This window comes from Chiloscyllium plagiosum, unplaced genomic scaffold, assembly GCF_037043375.1.
Source record: "Chiloscyllium plagiosum isolate Xiang-an unplaced genomic scaffold, Cpla_swu_hap1 HiC_scaffold_39, whole genome shotgun sequence".
Taxonomy (NCBI): domain Eukaryota; kingdom Metazoa; phylum Chordata; class Chondrichthyes; order Orectolobiformes; family Hemiscylliidae; genus Chiloscyllium; species Chiloscyllium plagiosum.
The window spans coordinates 3695104-3720981 of NW_028270177.1; the positions used below are offsets into that span (position 1 = coordinate 3695104).

The window sequence follows — 25878 nt, forward strand, 5'->3', positions numbered from 1 at the left end:
CTGAAACATGCAGCAATGTGGTAGTGAATGGGTTTGCTCAGCTGCACCATAGGGTGTTCAATAGAAAATCCTGGCTATTGTTAGGACTGGACCGACCTTTGGAAGGGTATCAGGAGGCAATCATCTGCCCATGATGTGGGGCAGGTACAGGGCAGAGTGACTCCATTACAATAAACTTGCTGATTTGCTGCCAAATGATCAAGTTGGACAACACTGGATTGAATCAGGCTGTTGCCATGCAGGGTTCCTGTACATGTTTCACCATAGCAACCACAATGACATGGATTTCACTGTACTGGATGTAATTAAAATAAACTAGTCAGATTAACATTCTCACCACGGAGCGCTGGTTAATACTGCTCTGTTAGCACAATGGTTATGAGATTGAAATTACTGTGGGGACAGATATTCAAAAGTTTCTCAGTTTTTTTGGCTCTGAAGCCTATTTTCAAAAAGGAGAGTTCAGGTTGGAATCCTCCAGCTCTGATGGAGGCCATTCAGCCCATTGTAACTCTCTGATAGAGCTGTCAGTCTGTCCCACCTCCCTCCTGCCATAGCAGTCTCCAGGGTTCCTGCTTCCAATCCAAAAATCAAACACTGCCGGAAATGGCACTCTCCAATTGCAGATAATGACAGTTTTATTTCTATAATACCTCTCCAGTAATAAAAATGACCCAAAGTGCTTCACAGCAGTACTCACCTTCCGAGAAAACCTGCTGAATTTCACAGCAGTTTACTGAGAAACAGCATGGGAGGCCATTCACCCCATCATGCTTGTGATAGCTCTTTGAAGACATCCTATCTTTTGCCCTTTCCCTGCAGCCCTAGAAATGTTTCCTCTTCAAATATCTATCCAACGTCCTCACTGGATCTGTCTCCACCAGCCCTTTAGGAAGTGTGTCCCAGATCATCTTCCCTCCAAACCTCTTAGATCATTACCTTCTAGTAATCCAGTAAAACATCCTCTGCACCCTCTCCAAGACCTTGATGCCCTTCCTAAAGAGTTAAGATACATCAGAAAGGGCAGTGTAAAGACCCCTGAGGGGCCACCGTGTACACGCCTGAAAAACGTCCCTTAAAAACAACTACCGCCTCATTTATTAGAATTTTATTCTATTTATGAAGAATTAGTTTTGCTTGATAGAGCTTCAAAAAAAACAACAAACCGTTTTGTGTAACTGTCAGTTTAAATCCACATTAATTACAGTGTTTGGAGTTCCTGTAGGTCTCCCCTCCCCCTCTTTGACTCCACTGGTTTTTATATAAATAAAAGACAAAGAATGCAGCTTCGCATTGCCAAAGACGTGTGTTTTAATCTTGGAACTCCTGGGACAAAAGAGGAAGTCTTTGAGGAAGGATTGTGTAGAATAGGCTGGGGCAGTATAAGAGGTAATCTCATTGAAATACATCAGATTCTGAGATCTCCTGACAGAGCAGGCTGTTTCTTCCTGTGTAGGAGAGTCTAGAACAAGGGGCAAAGATTCAGGAGAAAGGGACAGTTTGGTTGGACTAAGATGAGGTAGCTTAAAAATGTGTTGCTGGAAAAGCACAGCAGGTCAGGCAGCATCAAAGGAGAAGGAGAATTGACGTTTCGGGCAGAAGCCCTTCTTCAGGAATGAGGAGGGTGTGCCAAGCAGGCTAAGATAAAAGGTAGGGAGGAGGGACTTGGGGGAGGGGCGTTGGGAATGTGATAAGTGGAAGGAGGTTAAGGTGAGGGTGATAGGCCGGAGAGGGGGTGGGGGCGGAGAGGTCAGGAAGAAGATTGCAGGTCAAGAAGGCGGTGCTGAGTCTGAGGGTTGGGACTGAGACAAGGAGGGGGGAGGGGAAATGAGGAAGCTGGAGAAATCTGCATTCATCCCTTGTGGTTGGAGGGTTCCTAGGCAGAAGATGAGTCGCCCTTCCTCCAGGCATCGTGTTGCCATGGTCTGGCGATGGAGGAGGCCAAGGTACTGCATGTCCTTGGCGGAGTGGGAGGGGGAGTTAAAGTGTTCAGCCACAGGGCGGTTGGGTTGGTTGGTGCGGGTCGTGGCTGAACACTTTAACTCCCCCTCCCACTCCGCCAAGGACATGCAGGTCCTTGACCTCCTCCATCGCCAGACCATGGCAACACGACGCCTGGAGGAAGGGCGACTCATCTTCCGCCTAGGAACCCTCCAACCACAAGGGATGAATGCAGATTTCTCCAGCTTCCTCATTCCCCCTCCCCCCACCTTATCTCAGTGCCAACCCTCAGACTCAGCACCGCCTTCTTGACCTGCAATCTTCTTCCAGAACTCTCCGCCCCACCCCCTCTCTGGCCTATCACCCTCACCTTAACCTCCTATCGCATTCCCAATGCCCCTCCCCCAAGTCCCTCCTCCCTACCTTTTATCTCAGCCTGCTTGGCACACCCTCCTCATTCCTGATGAAGGGCTTATGCCTGAAACGTCGATTCTCCTGCTCATTGGATGCTGCCTGACCTGCTGCGCTTTTCCAGCAACACATTTTTAGCTCTGATCTCCAGCATCTGCAGTCCTCACTTTCTCCTAAGATGAGGTAGAATTTCATCACTCTGAGTGAATTCTCTCCCAGTCAGTCTGAACAAAGTTACTCAGCATTCCCACTGACGGCATCATGGAAGCTGGAGATGCTGAGAATAAAACTCTGTTTGGAGGTGTCACGGAGACCTGAGAGAACCAGTCCATGCTCCACCTGATGTGGGAGCACGTGCTGCCATTTGTTTGTTCCCTCTCCTTTTCTCACTGTGTAAGGGGAATAGCAGCAGGCCATTCGGCCCCTCCAGCTGGCTGCAACATTCGATTAGATCCTGGCTCCAAACTACAATCCTGCCCTATCCCTTTGACCATCCAGAAACCTTTCAATCCTAGCCTTGAATCTACTCAACATCTGAGCACCCACCTGGTAGCAACTTTCACAGATTCACCAGGCTCTGAGCGAAGAAAATCGTCCTCAGCTCAGTCCTACAGAACTGACCCCTTCTCCTGAACCTTTGCCCTGTCTTCTTGACTCTCCTACACAGGGAGACAGCATCTTAGAGTCATAGAGTCCTACAGCACGGAGACAGCCCCTTTGGCCCAAACTGGTCCATGCCGACCAAACTATCTGCCCACGCTAACCCCATTTCCCTGCACTTGGCCCATATCCTTCTAAATCTTTCCTTTCCATGTATTTGTCCAAATGCCTTTTAAATGTTGTTAATGTACCCACCTCAACCACTTCCACTGGCAGCTCATTCCATATGCCTACCATCCTCTGTGTAAAAAAGTTTCCCCTCAGGTTCCCTTTTATTCTTTACCCTCTAACCTCAAACTGATGCCCTCTGGTCCTCGATTCCCCAACCCTGGGAAAAAGACGGAGTCCATTCACCCTATGCCTGCCTCTCATGATCTTATACACCTCTATAAGTCTCCCTTCAGGTTCCTACCCCAAAAGAAATAAAGTCCAGCTTGTCCAACCTCTCCCTGTAACTCAGATCATTGAGTCCAGGCAATATCCTTGTAAATTTATACTGCACTCTTTCCAGTTTAATAACATCCTTTCTATAACAAGGTGACCAAAACTGAACACAATGCTCCAAGTGCAGCCTCACCAACGTCCTGTATAACTGCAACATAACTTCCCAACTTCTATACTCAGTCACCTGACTGATGAAGGCCAGTGTGCCAAAGCCTTCTTCACTGCCCTGTCTACCTGGGACTCCACTTTCAGAGAACTGTGCACCTGAACTCCAAAGTGCCTCTGTTCCACTACACTCCTTAAGGCCCTACCATTCACCATGAAATTCCTATCTTGATTTGACTTTCCAAAATGCAAGAACTGACACTTATCTATATTAAGCTCCATTTGCTATTTCTCGACCCACTTCCCCAGCTGATCAAGGTCCTGCTGCAATTTCTGACAACCTTCCTCACTGTCCACGATATCATCTATCTTAGTGTCATCTCCAAACTTACTAATCATGCCTTGTGCATTTTCGTCCATATGATTGATATAAACACTAAACAATAATGGGCCCAGCACCGACTCCCGAGGCACTAGTTACAGGCCTCCAGTCCGACATCTTGGCATCTACTGTCAGGAGATCTCTGAATCTGGTATGTTTCAATTAGATCACCTCTCATTTTCTCTAAGCTTACTTTATAATCCTTTCTCAAAGACAGTCTTTTACCTCAGGAGTTAATGTTATAGTGACATGTGGAGACCATTCATTCTGGGCTTTAACCCTCTCTGTTGTTTAATTAGATCATGGCTGATCTGCTTCATACCCTTGGATATCCTTACAATTAAAATCTGTTTCTCCACATCTGCAGTCCTTTGGGGGTGAATGTTCCATAATTTCGTATTGATGCTGCCAATGAACAAACTAAAATATATCAACAGGGTGACAGTATGAAGGTATTGGCGATAAATCTATATAAAATGTTTTGTACTCATTATCAAACACTAACAACAGCTCCAGAAGTGAACAGGAATACCAGTCTGTTTTGATCAGCAGTTGTGACTGGTTTTGCCAGAACCACATGCAAGTGATGGGAGAGCTCCAAAACATTGGGAGAAAACAGGTGATATTTCTCCTCCCCTTCATTAGCTGCTTGTCGAGTGAACTTGTTTGTTGCCACACCTCCAGACAGGACTCAGCTTAGGGTGTCCCCAGGGATGAGGAACTCCTCCAGTCACTACCACCTCATCTTGATGGTACAGATACAGAGAGATCATTACCCCATTTGGGGCACCCCAGAATATTGGGTGGGGTGGGCACAGTCTCAGGATGATGGGCTGTCTCTAAATAACAGATGTGAAAGTGTCTGTAGACATCACTAGCCAGCATTTATTGCCCGTCCATAGTTGCCCTCAGGAAGGTGGGGGTGACCTGCCTTCTTGAACCACTGCAGTCCATGAGTGCAAATAGACCCCACAGTGGCCTTAGGGAGAAAATTCTTGGATTTTGTCCCACTGACATTCAAGGAACAATGATATATTTCCAAATCAGGATGGTGTGCCTTGATGAAGATGGTGATGTTCCCCTGTATCTGCTGTCCTTGTCCTTCTAGGTGGAAGTGGTCGTGAGTTTAGAAGGTGTTGTTGAAGGATCTTTGGTGAATTTCTGCAGAGCACCTTGTAGATAGTACACACTGCTGCTACTGAGCGTTGGTGGTGGAGGGAGGGGATATTTGTCGATCTGGTACCAATCATGGGGGCTTCTTTGTCCTGGATGGTGTTCAAACGTTTTGAGTGTTGTTGGAGCTGCACCCGTCCAGGCAAATGGGAAGTAGTGTTTCTGCCTTTGAGCCAGGAGCTCCCATTCCATCTCTGCCCTGGGGCTTGACAGCCAAGGAAGGTGCCATTGTAATGTGGACCAAATTGATTGAGTATCGACATACCATTCTTTCCAACACATAGCAGTCAGAATGAGGGAGGATCTTGGTCAGCTATTTGGTGGTGAGAAATCGGAATTTCTATCTCCATAATGCAGAGTTCCAAACATCATTGAAACATTCAAGATTATGGAGTGGTGCATGGCAGAGTAGATACTGAGAGATCATCACCCCATTTGGGAGAAACTAGAATACGGGTGGGGGGGCACGGTCTCAGGATAATGGGCTGTCTATAAATAACATCAATGAAAGCGTTTGTCACCACAGTGCCGCAGACCTGGTGGGGTAAGTTGGATCATTCAGCTGGATGCTGGTGGCGGTCAGATTGATGGCAACAGCATGGTTTCGGTTCCTGTTCTATATGCTCAGAGTTCAGGCCCTGGTGCCTTTTCCCCTTGCTGTGGTGGAGATCATGGGACTGCACCGTTGCAAACAGACCTCAAGGAGAAGCTCGATGACATTCTGAATAGGGCTCTTCAAAATAACAATGGGACTTGACGAGAGAAATGGTTTCATTTGTGGGGGAGACCATCACTATGAAACTGTCACAAATAAGTCCCAGTGAGCAAGTGGTGACAATGTGGAGCACATTCCCACAGGAAGCAGCTGATATGCAAAGCCATGATGTGTTGAAGGGAGAGGTGAAATAAACACAGGAAGAAGGAAGGACTAAAGGATATAACACTGCGTTAGTTGAAATCATTTACAAAGAAGCTCATGTGGAGCAGTTGGACTAGCATTGACTTGTTGGGTCAAATAGTCTATTCCTGAACTTAACTTCAATACAAAACGCCCACTGCCGATCAAATCTCATACAGGAGCAAATTCAGTGTGAAGGAGAGGAGTGCAGGGATATGGGTAACTCTCAAATGCTTTTCCTTGCTTCCCAGTAGTTATTAGAACAGTGAGCCATCTCCAAGGAGCTGGTCAAATTCACAAGGATGCCCTGTAATGCTCAGGAGCCAATGGCTGATTCCTGTCAGGGTTTCCAAGGCTGGCCCCTGGACTGAGAGGATTAGATTACCTACAGTGTGGAAACAGGCCCTTCGGCCCAACAAGTCCACACTGACCCTCCGAAGACTAACCCACCCAGACCCATTTCCCTCTGATTAATGCACCTAACACTATGGCCAATCCACCTAACCTGCACATCTTTGGATTGTGGGAGCACCCGGAGGAAACCCACGCAGACACGGGGAGAATGTGCAAACTCCACACAGACAGTCACCTGAGGCTGGAATTGAACCTGGGACCCTGGCGCTGTGAGGCAGCGGGGCTAACCACTGAGCCACCATGCCACCCCTTGTTGTCCTATGAAGACAGGCTGAATTATTTGGGTCGACATTCCCTGGAATGTAGCAGAATGAGCAGCAACTTTGCTGAAGCATTCACAATTACAGAGTGGTGAGAATTTCTTCAGTGAGAGGATTGTGACCGTTTGGAATTTTCTACATCACAGCTTTGTGGATAGAGTCATAGAGATGTACAGCACGGAAACAGACCCTTCGGTCCAACCTGTCCATGCCGACCAGATATCCCAACCCAATCTAGTCCCACCTGCCAGCACCCGGCCCATATCCCTCCAAACCCTTCCTACTCATATACCACACAATACTGAATATATTTAAGGCTAAGACAGACGGATGTTTAACAAATAAAAACTGCAATTGCTGGAGGAACTCTGCTGGTCTGGCAGCATCTGTGCAGAGTTAGCGTTTCAGGTCCAGTGGCTCTTTGTCAGGGATCTGAAATGTTAACTCTGTTTCTCTCTCTGCAGATGCTTCTCCAGTAATTTCTGTTGTTGTTTGTTTCAGACCTTTAGCATCCGCATTGCTTGGTTTTATTACTGGCAGATTTTCGCTGTCTCAGAGAATCAAGGGATATACAGGATGGTGGGAAAGTGGAACAGAAGCCTGTGTTCGGCCTTGGTCATGGACATATCGAACGGCAGAGTGAGTGTGGTCGACTCCTGCTCCGATTCTTGCATTTCTTAAATTTTTGCGCTGCTGTTTCGTAGGCAGGCACGATAACCAATCTGTGCACAGCAAGATCCCATAAACAACATGGCCAACCAATCACTTTTTGATGATGTTAAGTAATGGTCAAATATTTGCCAAGATGCTGGGAGAATGCTTCAGTGACCCTTCAAAGAGTCACCACCTGTGTTTATACTGAACAATTACAGAGGGTCTCAATTTATCAGCTCACCTAAAAAGTGACATCCTACAGTGCAGCACTCCCCCAGCACTGACCCTCCGACAGTGCGGCACTCCCTCAGCACTGACCTTCCGACAGTACAGCGCTCCCTCAGCACTGACCCTCCGACAGTGCAGCGCTCCCTCAGCACTGACCCTCCGACAGTGCGGACTCCCTCAGCACTGACCCTCTGACAGTGCAGCACTCCCTCAGCACTGACCCTCCGACAGTGCAGCGCTCCCTCAGCACTGACCCACCAACAGTGTAGCACTCCCTCAGCACTGATCCTCCGACAGTGCGGCACTCCCCCAGCACTGATCCTCCGACAGTGCGGTACTCCCCCAGCACTGACCCTCAGACAGTGCAGCACTCCCTCAGCACAGACCGTCCGACAGTGCGGCACTCCCTCAGCACTGACCCTCAGGCAGTGCAGCACTCCGTCAGCACTGACCCTGTGACAGTGCGGCACTCCCTCAGCACTGACCCTGTGACAGTGCTGCACTCCCTCAGCACTGACCCTCAGACAGCATCCGAGGAACAGGAGACTCGACAGTTCGTGCATTAACCCTTCATCATGTAAGGCAATATTGCCAACTGCCTGGATGGGTGCCGCTCCAACAACATTCAAGAAACTCAACGCTACCCAGAACAAAGCAGCCCGCTTGATTGGCACCACATCCACAAACATTCACTCTCTGCACTGCTGATGCTTAGTCACAGCAGTGTGTACCATTGACAAGATGCACGGCAGAAACTCACCAAGGCTTCTCTGACAGCACCTTCCAAATTTATGACCTCAATCATCTCCCTCAATACTGACTCTTATACAGTACAGCACTCCCTAACTATTGACCTTCCACTAGTGCAGAGCTCCTTCAGTACTGCCTGTCTGACAATACCATGTTCCCTCAATACTACCCTCTGATAATGCAGTGCTCCCTCAGTACTGACCAGAAGACTAGAAGATATAGGAGCAACCCTATAATTTTTATCCCCCTACTAATCAAAAACCTAACTGCCTCTGACTTAAATACACTCAATGACTTGGCATTCACAAATTCACCACCCTCCAACTGAAGAAATCCCTCCCTTAGTGGGCGGCACGGTGGCACAGTGGTTAGCACTGCTGCCTCACAGCGCCAGAGACCCGGGTTCAATTCCCGACTTAGGCGACTGACTGTGTGGAGTTTGCACATTCTCCCCGTGTCTGCGTGGGTTTCCTCCGGGTGCTCCGGTTTCCTCCCACAGTCCAAAGATGTGCAGGTCAGGTGAATTGGCCATGCTAAATTGCCCGTAGTGTTAGGTAAGGGGCAAATGTAGGGATATGGGTGGGTTGCGCTTCGGCGGGTCGGTGTGGACTTGTTGGGCCGAAGGGCCTGTTTCCACACTGTAATGTAATCTAATCTAATCTAATCTCCTCTTCTCAGTTTGAAAGGGTCATCCTTTCACTCTAAGGCTGAGTCCTTTGGTCCTAGTCTCTCCTGCTAGTGGAAACATCATTTCCACCTGACCTCTGACAGTGAAGTGATCTCAATACTGTACAGTACTTTGTCACTCTGAATTACCCATTCAAGTCTTCATTTTGTAAATGGAAGCTTCTAGAATTTGGACTAAGCAGTTTGAGTGAACACTATCATTTAAATAAGTCAGATTAAAGATGATTTGTGGATAATCTAATGCTTTGATCCAGAAAATGCTGAATATAAATACTGGCTTATGTATTTAAAAATAATATCATGTCGATTCGCCTTAGTCTGAACAATATGAGAGAAAGTCAGGACCGTTCAGTCTAGTGAAAGTATTCTGTCCTAACATGTCCCACTTCCATCAGTGAAAATGAATCATCATTATCTGATTTTGTGGAACATTCTATCAATATTATTCAATTAATAGGACCCAGAAGAACACACTCCATTACAAGAAAGTACATTTAAGAAATCTTTAATTGGTTACCAGGGAAACCAATCATCAGCTCTATAATTAGCTAGAACATCATGTAACTGAAATAAATAAATTGTTTTGAACCAACCTGCTCATTAATATTTGCAGAACTACAGGAAGTAGTCTTCACATTTTTTTTAGAATAGGGAGAAATTACTTGAAGAAGTTGCAGTTTGGAATTTGGTCTCTGGAATGCTTTGCCTATTGCAGGACACAATCAGAGTGCTGAATCACAGGCTCGGGGTGTGGAAATGCTAGCCCAGCTCACCTAAAAAATGACATCCTACAGTTCCTTCCTGAAGAAGGGCTTATGCCTGAAACGTCGATTCTCCTGTTCCTTGGATGCTGCCAGACCTGCTGCGCTTTTCCAGCAACACATTTTCAGCTCAGTTTCAGACCACATCCAGGACTAGAAGTGTGTGTTTAATGTCACACCACGATGGAGTGTATTATAGAGGGAGAACAATGTTGTCAGAGTTCTGGTCTAGCTGTATGTGTCAATGTTAAAGTTTATAATGGAAGGGGGTTGGACTATCTGTGTTCAGGTAGACAGATGTTAGCTAAAGAAATCTTCATCTGATCTTATCAATTATACACGTACCCGTGCCTGCAGAGCTTGCACTGGGTGAAGTTAGACAAGCTTGATTCTCTGAGAATTGGTACATGGCCTGACTTCAATGTACACACACTCTCACACATAAAATACAGTGGATGCAGTAGGCTGGAAATAAAACAAAGTGCTGGAGAAAATCAGCAGAGCTGAAAATGTGTTGCTGGAAAAGCGCAGCAGGTCAGGCAGCATCCAGGGAACAGGAGAATCGACGTTTCGGGCATAAGCCCTTCTTCAGGAATGAATGAAGAAGGGCTTATGCCCGAAACGTCGATTCTCCTGTTCCCTGGATGCTGCCTGACCTGCTGCGCTTTTCCAGCAACACATTTTCAGAAAATCAGCAGGTCTAGTAACATCTGTGGATAAACTAACAGAGTTAACATTTCAGTATGAGTCTTCTTAGGAACTGAAAAAAAGAGGGAAGACTCATGGATTTGATATGAAACAAAAGGTCAACAAAGAGAAACAAATGGACCAGAATGGGTGCCTGAAGCAAAAGACAAAGGGAGTGTTCATGGTAGCAGAGAACAGATACAGAGGAAGACTAGGTGATATTAATAGGTGTTAATAGCAGGAGATAGGTCAGCTCTGTTGACAGCAAATTCATTCAAACATTGCAATGATGGGTGGGAGTGGGAGAGGGTCTAATCAACATGGAGGACAGAGTTCATGTTCTGAGGTTGTTGAAATCAACGTTGAGCTGAAGCACAAGTTGAAGCCCTGACATCAACCCCTGTGGAACACCAATTGTTATATCCTGCCATTCTTAAAACGACCAATTGTTCCCTCCTACAGTGTGGAATCCGGCCCTTCAGCCCACTAAATCCACACCAACCCTCTGAAGGGCCACCCTCCTACGGTTCCCATGGCTAATCTGCCTAACCTACACATTCCTGGACACTATGAGCAATTTAGCATGGACTATGGGAGGAAACCATAGCACCCGAAAGAAACCCACACAGACACGGGGAGAATATGCAAACTCCATATAGACAGTCACTCGAGGTTGGAATTAAATCCAGGTCCCTGATGCTGTGAGGCAGCAGTGCTAACCACTGAGCCATTGTGTATTGTTTGTATTCTGTTAGGCAGCCAAGCTTCCATTCCTGAAGAAGGGCTCAAGCCCGAAACGTCGATTCTCCTGTTCCTTGGATGCTGCCTGACCTGCTGCGCTTTTCCAGCAACACATTTCCAGCTCTGATCTCCAGCATCTGCAGTCCTCACTTTGTCCAAGCTTCTATCAATGCCAATATGTTACCTCCTACACTGTAAACATTCATTTTTCACAATAAACGCTGATGTGATGTTATGTCAAATAATTTTTAGAAATTTAAGTACAGATCATCCATCAGTTCTCTTCATCCAAAGCACATGTTATTTCCTCAAAGAATTCCAACAGATTGGTCAAATATGACTTACTTTTCACAAACTCATGTCAAATCTGCCTGATTATCTGAACTTATGATTAGCCTGCCAAAATTTCTTTAAAAACACCTGTTAATAATCTCCCTCTGAAGGATGTTAAACTCGGTGACCTATAGTTGCCTACTCTCTGTCTTGTACTCTTTTTGAATAAAAGAGTTACATCATTCACTCCATTCTGATCGAAGAGGGGAATTCCTGAATCAAAGGAGCTTTGAAAAACTAAAATCAATGCATCAACGATCTGACTAGACACTTCTTTTAAGACCCGAGGGTGAAGTCCTGCAGAACCTAGGCACTTGTTGGTCCACAGGTCTAACAATTTACTCTGTCCCACTTGTCCAATGATTGTGATTTTCCCGAGTTCCTTTCGCCCTTCCCTGAATTATCACCTGCTTCTGGCAAGTTACTTTTGTTCTCAACTGTGAAGACTGTTATAAAATACCTCTTCAATTCATCTGCCATTTCTTTATTTTCCATTATTCATTCTCCGGTCTTACCTTTGCATTGTTAACTCTATTTATTTTAGAAACAATAACAGAAATTCATTATTTGCATTTATATTTCAGGTTAGTTTTCTCTCAAACTCTAATGTTTCCCTTCTTTCTGGTTTTTTGGTTATTCTTTGCAGTTTTGTACAGTCTGTCCAATTTTCTGGTTTGTGACCTGTCTTTCCTTTTCCTTTTCTTTAACGCTGATACTATCTTTACCACAAATAGTAAGACTGTCCCTTGGAATCTTTCTTACCTTTTGAAATGTATCTACTCTTTATATTTTGAAATATCACGGTGGCTTAGTGGTTAGTACTGCTGCCTCACAGCATCAGGGACCCGGGTTTAATTCCAGCCTCGGGCAACTGTCTGTGTGGAGTTTGCACATTCTCCCCCTGTCTGCGTGGGTTTCCTGCCAAAGTCCAAAGATGTGCAGGTCAGGTGAATTGGCCATGCTAAATTGCCCATTAGTCAGAGGGAAATGGGTCTGGGTGGGTTACTCATCAGTGGGGCTGAAGGGCCTGTATCCATACTGTAGAGAATCTAATCATCTCAACTCATCTGTCGGATTTTGAAGGTTACATGCATTCAGAAACAAACTCTTTAGAGTTATCCTTTTATTCTTTTTGTAACTTCTAGTCTTATCTGTTAGCCTTTTCTTAGATTTGCACTCTCTATTTCTTCCTGCCACTTTCTTTTTATCATTTCTCATATGAATAACTATCTCTTTAGTCTTAACTCCGATTTACTATATCATTCCAGACTTGATCCCTTGCCTCCAGTATAGTTTAAAATCCTATCTAGCTCCTTATATATTGTGGCAGAGACTATCCCATCAGTATAGATCCCATTGTCACTATTACTGGGGTCAGTGTCTCTCAAACCAGAACTTACTTCACCCATGACAATCTTTAAACCACACTTCATCTCTCTAATCTGATTTGCAAATATCCCCATGGCTCAGGAATAATCCAGAGATTATAATCATTGAAGTTCTGCTTCTCAATTTGGTGCCTGGCTCCTCATAATAGCTACATAGAAGCACTTTCTGTGTCATGCCTATGACATGGGTATCTATATTCACTATGATGACTGGATTCTCTTTCTCCCACTGCAAGTTCCTCTTCAGCCCTGAGCAAATGTCCCAAAACCTGACACCTGTAGGAACATAATGAGTTCCCCTTGCTATACTTTTCCTTTTTATTCACTTATGGGACATAGATGTTGCTGGCTGGGCCAACATTTATTGTCCATCTCTAGCTGCCTTTGAGATGGTGATGGTGAGCTGTCTTCTTGAACATCTGCAGTCCATGTGCTGTAGGTAGATCAACAATATACTGTAGCTGAGGAGTGAACTCCAGACTTCTGACCCAGCAACACTGAAGGAACAGCAATATATTTCTGTTAGGATGGTGAGTGGCTTGAAGGGGGTGGTCTTCCCATCCATCTGCTATCCTTGACAACGGAAGTGGTCATGGGTTTGGAAGGCACTGTCTGAGGATCTTTGATGAGTTTCTATAGCACATCTTATAGAAGTTGGTGAGGCCGCACTTGGAAGTATTGTGTTCAGTTTTCATAGAATCCCTACAGTGTGGAAACAGACCATTTGGCCCAACAAGTCCACACCGACCCTCCGAAGTGTATCCCACCCAAACCCATTCCTTATTACTCTACATTTCTCCTGACTAATGCACATAACCTACACATGCCTGAACACTATGGGCAATTTAGCATGGCTAATTCGCCTAGCCTGGACATCTTTGTGACTGTGGGAAGAAATCAGAGCACCTGGAGGAAACCCATGAAGACATGGGGAGAATGTGCAAACTCCACACAGATAGTGGCCTGAGGCTGGAATCAAACCCAGGCGCTGTGAAGCAGCAGCACTAACCACTGAGACACCACAGTGGTTACCTTGTTATAGGAAGGTTGTTATTAAAGTGGAACATGTGCAGCAGTTACTTACAAGGATGTTGCCTGAACTCAACAGTCTGAGTTATAGAGAGAGGTTGGACAAGCTGAGACTTTTTCTTTAGAGTGTGGGAGACTGAGGGGGGATCTTATCAAGGTGTATAAGATCATGAGAGGCATGGATAGGGTGAATACACTCAGTCTTTTCAAAGGGTTGGGGAATTGAGGACTAGAGGGCATCAGTTTGAGGTTAGAGGGAAAAGAATAAAAGGGAACCTGAGGGGCAACTTTTTTACACAGAAGGTGGTACGCATATGGAATGCACAACGGAAGTGGTTGAGGTGGGTACATTAACAACATTTAAAAGGCAAATACATGGGTAGGAAAGATTTAGAAGGATATGGGCCAAGTGGAGGGAAATGGGATTAGCGTGGATGGATGGACACTTTGGTCGGCATGGACAAGTTGGGCCAAAGGGCCTGAGTCTGTGCTGTAGAACTCTATGACTAAATACATACTGCTGCTACTAAGCGTTGTTGGTGGAGGGAATGGATTTGGTGCCAATCAAGTGGCTGCTTTGTCCTGGATGATGTTGAGCTTCTTCAGTGTTGTTGGAGCCGTACTCATCCAGAACAAGTGGGGAGTATTGTGCCTTGTAGATGGTGGACAGGCTGTGGGGAGTCAGGAGATGAGTTATTCACCACAGTATTTCGAACCTCTGACCTGCTGGTGCAGCTGCTGTAGTTATATGATTAGTCCAGTTCAGTTTCTGGTCACTGATAACAGCCAGGATGTTTATGGTGGAGGATTCAGTGACACAGGGAAAGATTATAGCTGTTTCCAATAATTGGTATGGTAAGCCAGGCTACAGCGGTGTCGGGAAGTGAATGGGTAAATGGTAGATAATCATTTAAGGGTAAGCCAAATAAATATGTGAGGAAGATAGTGCTAAGATGATATGCTGGTAGGTTGAGATGAACATTTGTGGGAGAACACTGGGGTGGAGTATAAGCATCAGCATTGTCTGGTTGGGCTGAATGGCCTGACCTGTGCTCTAATTACTTCATAAAATGCAAAAGCAGCATTAATTCCAAAGTGTTTCCAAAAGCAGAGTTAATTCCGCTATTGGATCGATGTGGTACACAATTTTTGTGCAGAAAATGTCAGTTTGGATTCAGGCCAGTTGTTGAGTTACCTTCCTTTGTGAGTAGAGTTTATTAACTCCTCAGTCTTTCTGCTCCTTCCACACACACCAGTTCCACCCTTCCCTCATTAATATTGACCCAATCAATTCACAAATCATTTAACCTGAATCTCCTGCTTAACTGCTTGCTATGTTACAATAAAATTCTCCATTTTTGTTTAAAAAATAAAAACTCCTGAAGATATACAAACAATCTTTGAACAAAACTAATGAAAAGTAAACATTTGTTTCCTTTACACCTAAGGGTCCCTGAAGTCTCAATTGCAATCTTTTTTGGTTTAATTATCAAGTCACAAATTCAATGGGACCACCCACAGAAAATCTTTGATATTCATCGTAAATATCCTTCCAGTTTCTCATTCTGATACCAGTAGAATGTTGAAGGGCCTGCTTTAAGCTGAATTCACCTTACTTTCAGTAAGTCAGACCTAATTGAGAATTGCCAAACTCTGACTGCATCGTTCAATCTTTAAACATCTTTGTATAATTTCCATGGTTTCACTTCTATATCACCTGCTGCTTGAGGTGGTTTCAAAAGTGGTTCCCTTTGAAATGTTCCACCCTGAGAAAAGTGCAGCTTTTATATTCATTCACTTACCTTCCCAGGAGTATGTTTCTAAATGAACTAAGAAGTACTTCCAGATGGGTGGCACAGCACCTCACAGCATCAGGGACCCAGGTTCGATTGCAGCCTTGGGTGACTGACTGTGTGGAGTTTGCACATTCTCCCCATGTCTGTGTGGGGTGCTCCGGTTTCCTCCCACAGTCGAATGATGCGTAGGTTAGGGTGGATTGGCCATGCTAAATTGCCCATAGTGTTCAGAGATGTGCAGGCTAAGTGGGTTAGCCATAGGAAACACAGGGTTACAGGGATGGAGTGGGTCTGGGTGGGATGTTCATCAGAGAGTCAGTATGGACTCAATGGGCTGAATGGTCTGCTTCCATTCTGTAGGGATTCTATTCTATGATCACTTTTCCTGCATCTTGATGAGTAAATTTTTTTTTCAAATCCCATGTCTAGTCTGGTGTTAGCCACATGCTTCAAATCCAGCAGGACTTTCTCTCTGTGTGTTCCCATCTGTATAATAGGGTGGCCTGCTCCTGTCTAGTACCTCAGTATAGACACCAAATTCTTTTCAGTTCTTAGACTCATTTTATTTTGCATCTTTTATCGAGTTGTCTTCTAATTTCTTTCTAGCAGCCAACTCACTTCAATGTAAAGGCTTCTCCTACTTTGTTAGAATCCCAACCTGTCGCACAGTTCCTGTTTATATCAAACCATGAGCTCCTGTCATCCTCTTATCTCCTGCTGAGACATGATTATACTCAGGAATACTGCTTTAAACTTTCCCCTGTCTCTATAAGAATTCCTTTCGCAGATTTGCAGTCTTTCCTTGGGGATATATTCTCTTCCAGGTCCATTTTCAGAACCTGTACAATGTTTTCAGGCCTTCCACACCTTTACCTTCATTTGCTAATCAATGCTTCTTACCTCATGTCCCTCACCTTGTACATTGAGTCAATGTTTGTTTCTGCTAATGGCTTTCCCTGCTCTCTCTATAATGGTGACATTTCTCATGTCGTGGCTCCTTCTGGAATCTATGTTACTCTGGTGTTAATTCTCAGCTGTTGCCCTGTGGGGCAAATAGCTTTGTCCAAACAGCACTGGCATATTTAGCCAGCCCTTCATCTGCCAAACTCTGGTGCTCAAACTTGACCAACATATGCATTTACAAAGTGTCTCATTCCTCTTTACTTTCTATAACATTTTAAAATTAATTTTGGGATGTGGGCGACACTGGCTGGGCCAGCATTTATTGTTGCGTGGAATTTTCCACAAATGACTATTGTTAAATGATGGAAAGGCAATATCCTATTCCCGCCTCAGGCAACTGTCTGTGTGGAGTTTGCACATTCTCCCCGTGTCTGCGTGGGCTTCCTCTGGGTGCTCCGGTTTCCTCGCACAGTCCAAAAATGTGCAGGTTAGGTGAATTGGCCATGCTAAATTGCCCGTAGAGTTAGGTGCATTAGTCAGGGGTAAATGTAGAGGAATGGGTCTGAGTGGGTTACTCTTCGGAGGGTCTTGTGTAGACTTGTTGGGCCGAAGGGCCTGTTTCCACACTGTAAGTAATCTAATCTAATGGTATTATTGCTAGACTAGTAATCCTGAGGAAGGGCTTATGCCCGAAACGTCGATTCTCCTGTTCCTTGGATGCTGCCTGACCTGCTGCGCTTTTCCAGCAACACATTTTCAGCTCTGATCTCCAGCATCTGCAGCCCTCACTTTCTCCCAGTAGTAATCCAGAGACTCAGGTAATATTTTAGGGACATGGTAGATGGTGGAATTTAAAAGCAATAAAAATCTGGAATGAAGAGTCTAATAGTGAGCATGGAACTCCTGCCAATATTGAGGAAAATGCTATCTGGTTCACTAATGCCCTTTAGGCAAGTACATGTTGTCCTTACCTAGTCTAGCTACATGTGACTTCAGACCCACAGCAACGTGGTTGACTTTTAATTGCTCTCTGCGTAATTAGGAATGGGTAATAAATGTTGGCCTAGCCAGTGATGCCCATATCCGTTCAATGAATATATTTTTAAAATTATAGCAATGATTGTAATGATACAAGAGTAATAGATACTGGTCAAAAAGCCAGAGAATTGCAGATGCTGGAAATCCAAAACAAAAACAGAAATTGCTGGAGAAACGTAGCAGGTCTGACAGCATCTGTGAAGAGAAAAACAGAGTTAATGTTTCAGGTCCATTGACCCTTCTTCAAAACAGGTTCTGAACAGTTCTGAAGAAGGGTCACTCGACCTGAAATGTTACCTCTGCTTTCTCTCCACAGATGCTGCCAGACCTGCAGAGCTTTTCCAGCAATTTCTGTTTTTATTGTAATAGATTTGGCTGCTGCTGATGAGGAAATATAAACCAATAAAATCACTTTATCCATTCATAACTTCTTTCTTTTTGTACACTTTCAGCTCACAAGATGTGTAGCCTTGTGTTATAAATATGATCTGCCTTGACTGAAATCTGCTATTATCACTTTCTGTAAAAAGCCCTGCTAGCATTTTTATTTCCACTATGAAGTAGTGCTCACTTTGTTGATGAGAAAATAACACATCTCTGAATGCTAGACCAACAGTTTCGTCAATAATGTGCGTCCCACATATTCTCATCTCGCAGCACTATTCTACTTTCTCACACTCCAAATTTGGAAATGCTTTTCCTCCCCCTTTCTCTCTCTGCTTGTCTGCTGACTTTCTTGGGGAAAGAATTATATTGGCAGAATTTTTTGTCCTAGTTTATTTAAATGGATTTCAATGATGGCTGAATGGAAAAATGTAAATTCTAGGTTAACAGGAGCTCTTTCAAGGTGTGCCAAGGTAACTATTGGGAAGCCTCCATGAGAGTTTGAAATCGTAGATGAAAACAGCCACAGATTATCTTTCTTCCCCATTGCTGTAACCTTGTCCAGACCCATAATGCTTCAAGAATTCCCGATTCTTTCAATCCTGGTCTTCTCTGCATCATCATTTTTATTTGCTTCACTGTTGGGAATTGTAGTTTCTTGCCAAAGGCATTCCCTCCTGAATCCTCCCCACCCCTCTATCCCCATGTAAGTTGGTCTTTAAAACCTTTCTCTTTGACCAAACCTCTAGACACCAGTCTGAATATCATTTTATGTGGCTTGGTGTCAGATTTTCTCAGTGTATACTGCTGCAATGTGTCTTGAGATGTTTTGACTCAACTAAAGTTGCTATATAAATCCAGGAGATTTCCCTCCACAATAAACACAATGATGGGCACTTGGATAAAATGTGACAATCACCAACAAAACTCATTTCTAGGGAGGCAGGAGGACTTTCCTGCTCACTCCCCAAGGAACAATGTCACTTGAATGAAATAAGCAGGTCAAGGAGGTAAGAGTATCAGTGCTCTCACTCACACGACATTCCTGATGAAGGGCTTATGCCCGAAACATTGACTCTCCTGTTCCTCGGATGCTCCCTGACCTGCTGTGCTTTTCCAATGCCACACTTTTTGACATGGAATACATGTCCATCATGTGATTTCCTGCAGTACCTAACGGGTTACTGTCAATAGTGGGTGACCGGTATTTTTGGTTTAATACAAGTTATGTTTTTCTTTCAACTTAGTCTGAATTTTTTCTTCCATTCCAGAATAAGATAGCATCCATTTTCTCCAAATGACATTCTTTAACTAAACTTAAAGCAATTCAATCCACAAAGTGGTGACTTCATACAGTCCAGGTTACATTTTCTAACAACTACTTATGCAGAAACGTTTCTCAGATAAAGCTATTTGATATCCTGCAGCACCGACCCACTTTCTACATCCACTCTATCCAGTTCAATCGATTTCTTTCTGTTTGATTTAATAGAGTCCCTCTCTCCCTCTGTCTGATTGGTTTTAGGTGAGAGTTTCCTGATGCTTTGGTCTTGCAGGTGCCTGAAGTTGTCCAACGAAGAGCTGTTAGTTGTAGGATCACCTTTGGTGCCACATGCTCTGTAGCTGAGAGTCTCCTCTGATGGATCTGTGTTGATGAATGCTGAGAATAGAATCCTTTACCCATGACCTGCCAGAGGATAGAAAGAGACTGGCTTTGGTGTGGGATGGCTCTTTGTGTACATCTCCTCTACAGTTCAGTTATTCTGTAATGACGGGAAATCCATTTGAATGACCTTGTGTCAGCTTCCATTTCCCAGTTAGTTTCCTCTCCTGGCTTAGAGCTCTGTCTTCATATCTGCTTTAACACACACATTGCATCTGTACAGGAAGAGCTGATCCAGGCTGGGGGACAGAGAGAATGAGAGTTTGCTTTGGGCAGTAACACTTTTGTAAGATTCGACTTTCGACCAGTTCAAAACAGCACCACCATTAAGAGAATGGAACCACACTGGGTGACTTGGTTAACCTAGTAATAGAATTTGCCTCTGACTTCACCCCAAGGTTGTAATTGTTTCCTGAACCTACTAAGACTGCATGCTTCAATGGATTTCTGTGGGAATTATTTTGCATTTCCACCACTTGGTGAGTTCCACTGAAATGTTCTTCTCATTCCTGCTTTGGTTGCTTTGATCTCATTGGATTGCTGTGCTAATCCTTCCAGTGTTCCCAGCCCTCCAGGACTGACCTGCAGTTCACAGCTAAAGGTTAAGTTCTTGGATAATATTGTAAGCAATAGCCCTGAGACAAAACCAGAAATTGCAGGAGAAACTCAGCAGGTCTGGCAGCATCTCTGAAGAGACAGTCACAAAGTTTTGGATCCAGTGACCCTTCTTCAGAAGAGGTACAGGGGCATTAACTAACATTGTAAGCAATTCCTTTCATGTTTGCAATGAACAGTTTTGTTTATTAATCATAAACAAATGGAAACAAAGGAGGGACAAGAAAGCACATGATCAACAATAGACAATAGGTGCAGGAGTAGGCCATTCTGCCCTTCGAGCCTGCACCACCATTCAATATGATCATGGCTGATCATCGTTAATCAGTATCCTGTTCCTGCCTTATCTCCATAGTTGAAACTTTATTGCTGGAACAGCACAGCAGGTCAGGCAGCATCCAGGGAACAGGAGATTCGACGTTTCGGGCACAGGCCCTTCTTCAGGAAAAAGAAGGGCCTGTGCCCGAAACGTCGAATCTCCTGTTCCCTGGATGCTGCCTGACCTGCTGTGCTGTTCTAGCAATAAAGTTTCAACTTTGATCTCCAGCATCTGCAGACCTCACTTATCTCCATAGCCCTTGATTCCACTATCCTTGAGAGCTCTATCCAACAGTTGAGAATCATCTAATCACTTTATGAAGAGATTGCCCACTTTCTGATTGGCTGTGGTAAGACAAATCACTGTGGGGATTGGTGTATCAGGTGACCAAGGGTGAGTGTGTGGGGATGGCGTTGGAAGGTTATGCTTTGAAATCACCTCCAATATATCCAACAAATAGCAGTAGACAATGACTGCGTTTAAGAGTTATGTGATTTTTATGTTTTGACAGTATTACTTCACAATAAACTTTGGCCATGATGCTCAGAAAGCCCTGGACCTGAGGACAGAGGATGTGAAAGAATGTGATGACTGGGTTGCAGCAATTGGTCATGCAAGGTAAGGCTGGGCTTAACTATTGTAATACATCTTTAGCAAACCTCACCAAATACAGTCTTGGTAAACTTGAGTTTATCTTAGTCTTTGCTGTCTGTACCCTGACTTCACAGAGTCCTATTCACTCATACCTTTCCATGCCCATTGATCTACATTAGTCTGCAATCTAGCAACACCATCAACAGGGGGCTGAGTTAGATGATCAGCCATGACCAGCCATATTGAATGGTGGAGCAGGATCAAAGGGCTGAATGGCTCCACCTGTTTTCTACGTTTCCATGTTTTATTGCTACCTGCTCAAGACCCTGGGGATGGAAAATGAATACTAGCCTTGTTAGTGGAGCCAACATCAAGAATTCATCTAAATATTTCATTCTCAACACATTTAGATTTGACGATTCCCATCCTTGTTTCTGATTCCCTCCACGGCTTTGTTTCTCCTGATGTCTGCAATCTCCTCCAGTCCTACAACACTCGGAGATATCAGCTTCACTCCAATTTGTCCCCCTTACCAGCCTGGAGCGAGGTTACCTATCCCCCCTCACCCCTGGGGTCAGCGCACACCCAGTGTCCGGAGGAATGCCCAGCGTCTGCAGGAAGAAGATCAACGTCCTTCTCCACTCCACCAGGGTAACTGGCACCATCTTCTCCCCAATACCTCACCCTCACTCTCTCTCTCTGCCCCTTTACCCACCTCCCACCGAGCCTCATGCTCTATCCCTGTCCCTCTCTTTCATGCTCTTCAACCCCATCACAGTCCTCAGGCCTTCCTCTACACCTCCCCCTGCATTGCCCTCCCTGACCCCAATGTGCCCTCCCCTCCCCTGACCTTGACACCCTCACCCTTTTTGACAGTGATTTCTCTTCCTTCTCCACCCAATCCTCTCCCCCCTCCCCCACCCCTGCCTCGAGAGATACACCTCTTGCCCATCCTGATGAAGGGCTTTTGCCCGAAACGTCGATTTTGCCTGTCCTCGGATGCTGCCTGAATTGCTGTGCTCTTCCAGCACCACTAATCCAGAATCCATCATTGCACACTCCCCGCCCCATGATTAACAGAGGGCACCCACCCCCACTCCTCCCACAGGACTGTATTCAGCTCTGACCGATTGCAAGTAGCCTCTGGATATGAGTGACCAGAGCCTGACTACTGTCCCTAATGATCCCACTCGATGTCCCTGCACTGTTTCTGATGGCCAGACACAACTGACCACTGCCCAGTCCCCAGATCCCCCTGACCATGAGTGGACCAGCTACCATCTAACTGCAGTGAAGCCACTGGTTGGTTTGAAAATTGTGCCTGTGATTGACAGTACCAGGAGCTCCTGACTATCAGCTTCACAATTCCCCCCACCTGAACCCCTTTCCCTTTCACCGGACTAAGGACTAAACCCGTTTACTTTCTGACGTGACTGTTAGGTTGAATAGACACAATGTGTTGCCCATGTATACAGTTGGCACATACTGTAGCTGTCCAATTAGTCCCACTGCCCTGTATAATCTGTGGACATGTAATTATCTAACTCCCCTTTTGAAAGATCCCATTGAATCTGCTTTCACTGCTCATTCCTTCTGCATGTCCCAGATCACCACCACCTGCTGTGCAAGCAATTGTCTCCTCATTCTCCCTCAATCCACCAATCGTTTTTGCCAATGCAGGAGTTTGTAATGTTTAGCAAAACAGACAGAAGGAAATCTCTCTCGGGGCGTTCGCTGGGTTTGCAGAGTCAGTCGGGCATTAGTCACCAGAGAGAGGTTTCCTCTCGTTCCACTTCAAGAAGATCCCTCTGGGAAGATTATGGTTTGTTTAAAAAGTGATGTCTTGTTGGCTTCTCCTGCAAATCGACTACAAGTAAGAACATTAACAACAGTCATTTGGGATATTTGAACGAGGTGGCAATCCTGCTCAGGTGTGAGAGTGACCGGAAATGCATAGTCTCTGTCCCAATGTTTCACAATGACCCCAGTGTGTGGTACTGGAGGGTTGTTCCCCTTTAAAGAGGCGACAAGGATGGCTGGTGTGCAAGTTTCCTGAAGAGGTCACCAACGGTGTTATAAATGACAACAGACTGGACAAGAGGAAGCTTTTCGGTGCATCTCTGCCCCATGAGAAATTAATCAAAAGGTGCTTGATACTCTAACCCTTTTGTGTTTGTGTTTTTATTGCTGTCAGTCAAGCAATTCACTTAAACCTCTGCAATTTTTATCTCAATAGTTCAACGCTAAGCCCTGCCTCTTGAAAGACATTAGACCCTGCAGAAAGCTGTCACAAAGCTGAGTGCTCCAGCCCGCTGGTTTAGGCAGAAAACCCCTTGACGTGTTTATGAAATTGTGAAGACCTACCTTGGGGACCTGACCTTGATAACCTCTGGTTTCCATAGCTACTAAAAGCATTTTTGGATATAGTTAGTCATGTCTGAAAATAATTGGCCACTTGACTATATAGAGTACATTTCCAAGAGAGAAGCTGGAGCTGACCTTGAGGCTTGACTTTAACGCTGTGTGTTCATAAACTCTGTTCCTTAAACCTTTGCTTAAAGCTACTTAACTTGATGAACGTCATTAAACAAATTCTTCAATATGTGTTAAGAATGAAATATTGAGATGAGTTCTGGGTGTGAGCTTCACTGGTGAGGCTGCCATAATCCACCCCCAGAGACCCCAGCAGGTAGCCATGAAACAGAAATAGAGAAACTCGGAACAGGGGTAGGCCATTCTGCCCATTGAGCCTGCTCTCCCATTCAATATGGTCATGGCTGATCATCCAACTCGGTTCCCCGTTCCCACTTTTTCCTTTGATCCCTTTTATTGTTAGGATCTACATCTAACTTCTTCTTGAAATCATTCAATGTTTTGACCCCAACTGTTTCTGACAGATGGTTCCACAGGCATGCCACTCTCTGGGTGAACATATTTCTCAGCCGTTATCCTGAACTGCTTGTGAGAATTGGCTTGCCAGGCTAATTCACAGGGTCAGTTGGGACTGGGGTCACATATACACCTGGACCAGGTAAAACTGACTGATTTCCTCCTGGGAGATATCAGCGAGTGAGGGGAAAGGATGATCATGGGGGTTTACTGCTGCACCGTCAGGAGGGGATGTAATTCGAAAGGAAAGACACTTTATTGAGCATCAGTGACAGCAATCCAGCAGGTGGCAGGATGATTGCACCATATGGGTCGTTAATGTGCCAATACTGTCTGTATGAGGTTTATAATTAGCACAATTAATATTTGTGTGAATTTGATTACTAGCCTGGGAGCAGCTATGAATGCAGCTACCAGTAGGTGTAAATGAGATGACAGTGTGAGGATGGCAGTGTTATAATGAGGTGATGTGTTGCTCTGCATATTTCTGCTTGGCTGTTTGTACCCTGCCATAGAGAGTAATTGCTGGTTTAACACAACATTGAAATTACTAGTCAAAGAAAAGCCAAAGTCCATCTATCATCCTAATTGGATAGTTTTTTTATAGAGCCAGTACCGGCACTGTGCCCAAGTGGCCTCCTCCTTGCTGAATTTAGTCGGTTTCTATCCTGACCGTCATGTGGCTAACAGCCACAATGGAGTTGTTGACTGATCACAATGATCAATTTCTCTATGAATCTATAACAGACACATGAGAAGGGAGAAAGCCCCCCCAGTGATGGACAGCTTTCAAAACCCCAGGCCCGAAACTCACCTTTTGGTCTCAGATACGTCATATCTCAAATTACTCTCATACCAAATTCCAAGGTGTCATTCCCTGAAAGAAATCAATGTAATCAGTGTTTGAATGGATCAATACTGTCTGCTTTCACAGCTGCCCTTGGGGCCTGTCCACTCATTGAAGTTCCTGTAGATTCACTTTGTTACCACCCCAGTGAGAATAGCTCATGTCTCCTGGATCAACTGCTGCAGACAAGGTATCATAGCTCATTCAGACAATATTTATCCTTCAGTCACTTTATTTTAAAAATACTACATTTCATCATTTACATAAATGACTTGGATGTGAACCTTGGAGATATAGTTAGTAAGTTTGCCGATGACACCAAAATTGGAGGTGTAGTGGACAGCAAAGAAGGTTCCCTCAGATTACAATAGGATCTTGATCAGATGGGCCAATGGGCTGAGAAGTGGCAGATGGAGTTTAATTCAGATAAATGCTAGGTGTTGCATTTTGGGAAAGCAAATCTTAGCAGGTCTTATACACTTAATGGTAAGGTCCTAGGGAGTGTTGCTGAACAAAGAGACCTTGGAGTGTGGGTTCATAGCTCCTTGAAAGTAGAGTTGCAGGTAGATAGGATAGTGAAGAAGGTGTTTGGTATGCTTTCCTTTATTGGTCAGAGTATTGAGTACAGGAGTTGGGAGGTCATAGTGCAGATGTATAGGACATTGGTTAGGCCACTATTGGAATATTGCGTACATTTCTGGTCTCCTTCCTATTGGAGAGATGTTGTGAAACTTGAAAGGGTTCAGAAAAGATTTACAAGCATGTTGAACTATCGGGAGATCTGAATAGGCTGGGGCTGTTTTCCCTGGAGCATCAGAAGCTGAGGGGTGACCTTATGGAGGTTTATAAAATCATGAGGGGCATGGACAGGATAAATAGATAAG

The 25878-nt window shown here is 44.8% G+C and overlaps 1 protein-coding gene across 2 annotated transcripts in view; it reads left to right on the forward strand.

Annotated features, from left to right (window-relative positions):
- rasgrf1 (Ras protein specific guanine nucleotide releasing factor 1) overlaps positions 1 to 25878 on the forward strand; it is a 102068-nt gene that overhangs the window by 13874 nt on the left and 62316 nt on the right. For both annotated transcript variants that reach the window (XM_043677099.2, XM_043677100.2), the window contains exon 2: positions 21176 to 21282. In XM_043677099.2, coding sequence (XP_043533034.1) covers positions 21176 to 21282 — 107 coding nt within the window. The remainder of the gene's footprint in view (positions 1 to 21175; positions 21283 to 25878) is intronic.